The 7,908-nt window shown below is 49.2% G+C and overlaps 1 protein-coding gene across 1 annotated transcript in view; it reads right to left on the minus strand.

Annotated features, from left to right (window-relative positions):
• The window catches only part of SGPP2 (sphingosine-1-phosphate phosphatase 2), a 99,915-nt gene extending 92,393 nt beyond the window's left edge, over nt 1-7,522 (minus strand). The window contains exon 1 of the mRNA XM_037147490.2: nt 7,101-7,522. Coding sequence (XP_037003385.2) covers nt 7,101-7,319 — 219 coding nt within the window. The 5' untranslated portion in view covers nt 7,320-7,522. The remainder of the gene's footprint in view (nt 1-7,100) is intronic.
• Between the last annotated feature and the right edge of the window lie 386 nt (nt 7,523-7,908).

Here is a 7,908-nt window from a genome sequence, read left to right on the forward strand (position 1 = left end):
TCTATGCTACAATGTTACTCTCCCCCACACCCAACCTTTCCAGACTGTACTCTCTGGGAGGACGTTTCCTTGTACAGCTCACACTTAAGGAGGGGAAGTTATGCTTCCTCCACCAGAAGGCGGGGTCGAGCCTATATGTTTTTTTTTTTAAATTGAGGTAAAATACATATAACGTAAAGGTTGCCATTTTAACTATTTTAAGGGTTCCATTACCCTTTTTCAATAGGTCACCTATGGCCCCCTGGGACTCGTACTATATCCAAGTTGAACTTGTTGCTATTCACCAAACATGACAATGTGTCTTTATGTTTCATCACATGAGATTTCCAGGCAGAGAAAAAGATTCTCCCATTTTTTTCCCTTATTTGACTCCTACTCACTCTAAGACTGGACTCAAGATGTCACGGGCTCTTCTTAGGATGATGAGTTTCTCTCCCTATTGTCTTGCTATGCATTTATCCTTCTAGTCTAGTATTTTCCACATTGCACCATTGTTTTGTGCTTTTCCCCAGGAACTAAATATTATTTATCTTTGTTTCTTTAAGGCTGAAGACTGCCCCAGAAACACAGCTGCTGATCAATAAATGTTGGAAATAAAGAAAGAAAACTGAGATAGAAGTCAAAGTGGACTATTTTCTTCCCCAAGATTAAAAAAGTGTGCCCTGGCTGGTGTAGCTCAGTGGATTGAGCACGGGTATGTGAAGCAAAGGGTCACCAGTTCGATTCCCAGTCAGGGCACAGGCCTGGGTTGCAGGCCAGGTCCCCAGTAGAGGACACATGAAAGGCAACCACACATTGATGTTTTTCTCCTGTTCTTTCTCCTTCCCTTCCCCTCCCTCTAAAAATAAATAAATAAAATATTTTTTTAAGTGTTAATGCCTGATACTGGGGGTGGGGTGAGAAAACCCGCACTCATGGTTATATACTACACACGCCCTTTCTGCAGGACAAACTACTGATACCTATTTAAAACCATTTTTGAAAGATTTTCTTTATTTACTTTTTGAAGGGAAGGGCAGGTGAAAGAGAGGGAGAGAAACAGCAATGTATGAGAGATACATGGATGTGTTGCCTCTTACACGTTCCCCTTGACCTCACTTGGGACCTGGCCCGGAACCCAGGCATGCGCCCCGACCAAGAATTGAACTGGCGACCTTTTGGTTCACAGGCCGGCACTCTACTGAGCTACACCAGCCCTGGCTAAAAACCATTTTATATGCATCTTCCTACCAGCAAATGAAAAGACACCTATCAAAGGGAAGAAATATTTTTAAATCATACATCTGATAAGGGATTCATTTCCAAAATATATAAACAACTCATAGAACTCAATAGCAAAAAAACATACAACTAAAGAATGGGCAGAAAATCTGAATAGACATCTTTCTAAAGATTGCCAACAAGTGCAATGAAAAGATGCTCAACATCACTAATCATCATGGAAATGCAAATCAAAACCACCGTGAGCTATGTATCACCACACATCTGTTAGAACAGCTGTTATTCAAACAAGAAAATAACAAGGGTTGGCGAGGCTGGAGGAAAGGGAACCCCTGTGCACCGTTGGCAGGGATGCAAACTGGAGGAGCCACTGTGCAGAACAGCATGGAGGTTCCTCAAAAAATTAAAAATACAACTTCCATAGGATCTAGCAGTTCCCCTCCTGGGAATTTAACCAAAGAAAAACAAAATACTACCTTGAAAAGTCAGATGCAACCTCCTGTTCATTGCAGCATTATTTCCAATAGCCAAGACCTAGCAACAACCCAAGCCTCCGCTGATGAATGAACAGATAAAGAAAATGTACCTCCCACCCACATACACACAATGGAATATTATTTAGCCATAAAAAAGAAGGAAATCTTGCCATGTGCAACAGCCTTGGGGAAAGGCCTTGAGGGGATTATGCTAAGTGACACATCAGGCAGAGAAAGACAAGTACCATGTGATCTCACTTAGAGGCGGAATATAAAAACAACAACAGCAAGAAACGAAACCGAACTCAGATACAGAGAACAGACTGGTGCTTGTGCGGGGGAGGGGGTGGTTGAAGACGGTCAAAAGATACCAACTCCCAGGCTCTGGCTGGTGTAGCTCAGTGGATTGAGCACAGGCCTGGGAACCATAAGATCGCTGGTTCAATTCCCAGTCAGGGCATATGTCTGTCTCTCTTTCTCCTTTCCTTTTCCTGTGTCTAAAAATAAATAAATAAAATCTTAAAAAAAAAAAGATACCAGCTTCCAGTTATACAATAAAGAAGTCATGGAGATGTAGTTACCATAACATACAGCATGGTGACCACAGCCAACAATACAATATTGTATATTTGAAAGTGACTAAGAAAACAGATCTCCCTGGCTGGTGTAGCTCAGTGGATTGAGCACGGGCCTGTGAACCAGAGTATCACGGTTCGATTCCCAGTCAGGGCACATGCCTGGGTTGCAGGCAGGTTCCCTGCAGGTCAGTTCCCTGCAGGGGATGTACTAGAGGCAACCACACATTGATGTTTCTCTCCCTCTCTCCTTCCCCTCTAAAGATAAGTAAATAAAAATTAAAAAAAAAAAGAAAACAGATCTTAAAAGTCCTCATCACAAGGAAAAAAATGTAGCTATGTGGTGACCATTTCACAATACACACAAATATCAAATCATTATGTTGTATACCTGTAACTGATGTATATGTTCCTTATATTCCAATTTAAAGACAATCAAAATATGTAGAAAGATACTTGAACAAAGATGTTATTTTAATGGAAAACTGGAAGCAAAGGCCCATCGGCCAACTAAATTTCGGTAAGTCCGTGCCACGGATGGTAGTCACTGAAGATCAGGTTTAATATTTCCTGGGTCATTCTCTTTGGTGGTGGTGCATCAGACATGGGTCTAACTTTTTCTTTGCATTTTCCCCAATTTTCTAGTCTGAACAGTATCTGTCATTAGAAAAAAAATGATCAAATATACCTTTGCAAATGGCTTATTTTACCATTTCAAACCTGTTCATCTAAAGTTCAACCTGTTAGTCACTTTAGTTGTAACGAAGCCAAAACGTCACAGCCGACACAGCAGCTGCCTCTGGCCATCCCGCCCTTCCTCCTGAACACACCAGGGTGCTGGGTCCCAGGACAGGAGAATTCAGAGCCTTCAGCGGTCTGACAGCTTTTTCCGGGCCGCACTTCTAACCTGGATCCTGGACATTGTTTTTTAGTGTTGTTTTGTTTTGCTTTTAAAGCCCCTCTGACAGTCATTTACAGCCACTATTGGAACTCCACAGTTCTGCTCCACTCTGCTCATTTTGCACCTAGGACAACGGAGGCCCAGGGGAGCTCCGACTGACACCCAGGCACAGCCGGGTCCATGTCTCTGGGTTCCTGGGATGGTTCTTTACACTTCAGAGAGCCAGTCAAGTCAAAGGTGGGGTGCTGTAGATTGACAGACTGCGAGTGCCCCAAATACTTCAAGTGGGAAAGAGGAGAGCAAAGAACTCTCCTAAAACAACCCATCTTTGATCCCCTCTCCAACCCAACTTTAGAACTATGTCTCAGCAACTAGTTATCAAAGAGTGTTTATTAAGCACAATGTACTTGGTAAAGATTATCTCTAGTTTAATATGATGAGAAAAGACACTGCAAAGGCTAAATGCAACTGTGTTGAGTAAGCAAAGATGATAAAAATCAAAATACCATTACTATATCCAAAGCTGGCTCTACTCCAGAACAAATAAACACAATTTTAACTGGGCCTTTGTGCTTCCAGCCCCATCCCAGAATCTCTGTCCCTTGCTCTTGGATACTGCCCAGAATCCCCTCCAATGGTTACCCTTGCAGACCAACAGCAATTTCTCTCCCTGCCCAGTCTTCTCTCTGCTCCCAACCAAGCCCCAACACTTCACATCTTCTCCATGAGACAGAGTTAAGTGAAGCCACTGAGTTTCTCTCTGGAGGATGGACAGTAGAAAAAGTTTTGACTTGGGAGTCAAGACCTGGCTGTGTGGGCACTTGGCAAGTCAGTATGCATTTAACCCTTCAGGACTCAAAAAATCTGTGAAACTCATGACTATTGGAACATACCTGAAGTTCCATCTGACTTATTTAATGACAGCTTTGTACAAGCCAAGCCTAGCTCTGACTGGTAAAAGACGTAGTTAGTCTTTCAGCTAGCAGTCTGCGATGTTAAGAGAACTTTTAAAGGAAAGTCCTTATTCAATCATTTGTTCACTTGGCCTGTTTAAGAATTAAATATAGAGAAGATGGGAGTTGATAAAATTAGATGTGTTATAATCTAAGTCACGCAAATGAAGAAAACAACTTCCCTATTGCTTGAAGGGTCTAAATCAATGTGCTAGTAGTCCTAGGTTTTGTGGGAACATTTGATTTTCAATAGTCACTCTTCAACTTTAAAGAAATCTTCACTTTTTGGGTCTTGAATCTTTAGCCCTCTCTGCTTTTTTCCTGCTCCCAATTGAATATGGTTGTGATGGATGAGCAGAAGGAAACCTCCACCATCGGGCTGACTGCAGGCCCAGGCGCCCCGGGCAGCAAGAAGACACTTCTCTGCAAGAAATCCACGTCTTGCTTCAAAGGGCTAATGTTATGTTGCAACCTGCACCCGTTTACTCACAAAATCCACTGAGCTCCCATGTGGCAGGCAGCGAGGGTGGGGGGGAGCAGATTGGGGGGAATAAAGAGCACACCAGACAGGCTTCCCAAATTCTTAGACCTTGCCTTCCACTGCAGGAGACTGAATCAGGTCTCCACACAGAGGGGTATTCACGTCCTGGCCAGCTGGCTCAGTTGGTTGGAGTGCACTCCCATATAGCAAAAGGCTGTGGGTTCCATTCCTGATCAGGCAGGTACCTAGGTTTTGGGCTCCATCCCAGCTCAGGGCATGTGCAGGAGGGAACTGATTGATCTCTCTCTCTCCCCCCATCCCCTCAAATCAGTAGCTATACTCTCAGGGGAGGATTTTTTTAAAAAGTGTATTTGGACACTGTGATAAATGCTTCAATGAAGAAACACAAGAAAAAAGAGACCCTATAAAAGCGGGATGAGAATGGAAGGTATCTATCCTTGAGGAACTGCCCTTTGACACTGAAGGATGGGGGGGGGGTATTTAGAAAAAAGGACGGGCAGCTCAGGCAGGCCCCAGGCTGGGCAAAAGCCAGAGGCCAAGGGGAAGGACAGCTGTTGCAGAAAGTTTCTTCTACTTTCCCCCCAGAGTCCTGTCAAGTCTCTGGGGCAGGTATGCAATCACTTTCTTTTGGGAACTCCATCTGTATTTGCAAATTAGTCTTCCCAAGTCACTGGAAACCAACCCACCTTTAAAAATATTCATGAACCTCTCATTTATCCAATGCTCTCAGGTTGTTTTCCTCTATCACACATCACCGTGGAGATTCCTTACCATGAATGTTTAGCTCACTCTTACTTTTTCCTGCTCTATAGTGAGTGAGTTGTGTGTTGGAGGGGAAGAGAGAAATTCCTTCATTTGGTTCAGCGAATAAGGAGGCTCTTCAAGCAACAAAAAGACACTGCTCTCTGCAAGAAATCTGCTGATAGTGCTTTTAAAGGACAAGAGGATCTTTTTTCCAGAAGACATCATCAGGGGTGATGTTTAAAACAGTTTGAAGTGCACCAGTGGAAAAATGCCCCCTCCTTCGGCTTTCTGAATGAGGGACACAGAGCCCCGGCATCTGCCTGCCGGTGTCCACAGCGGGCACACAGAAGATGCCCTGCCACATTTCATGAAGGTGAATTGTCCTCATCTCCCCACTCTGCCCCATTCTTAAGACAAGGCAAGAGGAAGGGCTGCCCGAAACTCATCTGAAAGTTACTGGGTACCATGAGGGACAGAGAAAGAAAACTAAAAGGAGAAAACAACATTATAGAGGAGGATTTCTCTACAGTGGAACATACAAGCCCCCTTCCCCTCCCCCCCTACCATCTCAAATTCTGTAATTCTATGCACACAGTATTCCACTCTGCATAGAAGCCAAGTCCTCAGATACTAGAAATCAAAATAAATGCACCTTCCTGTTACCAAAACTCCCAGGAAGAAAAAATGTGGCTTCCTCCATTTCCCACTACCCTCTGCCCCGGCTAAAGGGGAGAGTTGGAATTGTTAACACAACGCATCAGTGACTTTTTACCTCCCTCGGGGAAACGGCACCTCACTGCGGCAGAGAGCCCTCCCTCCCAGGAGCAGCCCTCCTCCCCGGCAGACGGAAGCCCTGGCACGTTAGTCTCTGCAGCCTGTCTGGTCCCTCCCGCCCAGAGTCCCTGTGCACTGCGACAACACACGCTGGCTTCCCAGAGCCGCAGTGGGTTGTGTAACCGCACTCCCGACACCTAGAGGGGAGCGCGGTGAGCTTCCCTGCTGACCGCATCTGTTCAAAGTCACTGGCGCCAGTGGATACGAGTCCCGCCAGCCAGGAGGGCCCCTGAGGAAGGGGGAGAGTGAAGCGCTGTTGGGACCTCATTTTTGGTGGGAGATGGGGGCGGTCAGGGCGGGGGAGGGGGGCAGTGTGTGTAAACCTTTCCAGGAGCGATATTTAAACCCGAAGTTCTGTCCTCAGCGCTGGAGATGCACAAGGGCGGAGGCACGCGGAGCCCCTCTACACTCCGTTAGTGTGGATCAGGAAAGGGGGGTGGGCGGAAATTCACGCATCCTGGGGGCGTTCTCAGAATTTCTCCCCAGGGAAGCCTGTCACGAAAACGCCGAGGACATCTCCTCTCCGGTTTTCAATTACGTAACGCTTACACATTTGGGAGACGATACACGTACATAAATTTAACTTCTTTTGAAGGTAGAAAGTCTCTAAATAGACTTCATTTAAAGCTCTGGGGGCATCTGAAGTCGGACTAGACCTGGCTGCTACCTGGCAGCGTTAAAGCGGGGCATCCTGGTCACTGGAGCCCCCAGGCTCCCTCCCCTCTGCCCACCGCGCCAGAAGCTGGGTGGCTGCGGGGCGGGCGCCCTCTGAGCCGGGCAGGCTCCGCGCTAGCGCATCTCCGCCTGGCGGAGTCACCAGGACCAGCACGTCCGCAGGGAGCGGAGCGGCCTGCCCTCCGCCCCCACACCCACGAACACCTGGCCTGCGGTTACCTGCGGGGCCAGGTCTCTGCGCAGCCCATTGGCCGGTCCCCCGCCGCCCTTGTCGTCAGCCGCGAGGTGGTGACCGACCCCAGGAGCCCGCGCCACGCCCTCCGCGAGGCTCGCACACTTCTCTGGGGGGGCTTCGTCCGGCCCCGGAAAGAGCCCGCAGCTGCGCTGGAAGCGGGCGACGAGCTGGGAATCCTGCAGGCTCCGCAGCAGCTCGGCCATGGTGCGCCCGGGTCGCCGCTGCCGCTGCCACTGCCACGGCCCCGGCCCTCTGCTCCCGCTGTCCCTCGCCGTCGCGCCAGCCCGCCCAGCACCCGGGGAGGAGGGCGGGCGGGGCCCGGAGAGCCCGCCAACAGGTGCGCCGCCTCGGTCCTAACGCCCGCCCCCGCCCCCGCGCGGGGTAGCCCAGGTGTGCGCCTCCGCCCTCCCCGGGGCGCGGCAGCCCGCCTTTCCTCCCCGCCCGGCTCGGGCGCTCCCCGCCGCCGGTCGGGTCGGGACTGGGCGGACGGGCACAGGTGTCTACGCCGCCCCTCTCCCCGCGCGACCGCCCTCCGCCCCTCCAGGCCGGCGCAGACGCGCCACACCGGGGGGGGGAGCGGCGGAGCACGTGCGAAGCTGCTGGAGGCCAACCTGCCCAGGCCGCCTGCTGCCGCCGCAGTCCCCTTCCTTTCACTTCTGCGCCCAAGGCGAGATCCGTATTCCAGCCCCCCCAACCCCCGTCCCGAAGCCAGCCCTCCACTGTCGCCCCCGAAAGCTTCGGACCAGTGGAGTCCTCTAGGGAAAACCCCCATGTTCCTCCCACACTCCGCGA

Source organism: Artibeus jamaicensis, unplaced genomic scaffold (assembly GCF_021234435.1).
Source record: "Artibeus jamaicensis isolate MK-2021 breed Jamaican fruit bat unplaced genomic scaffold, CSHL_Jam_final contig_1015, whole genome shotgun sequence".
In the NCBI taxonomy this organism is placed as follows: Eukaryota; Metazoa; Chordata; class Mammalia; order Chiroptera; family Phyllostomidae; genus Artibeus; species Artibeus jamaicensis.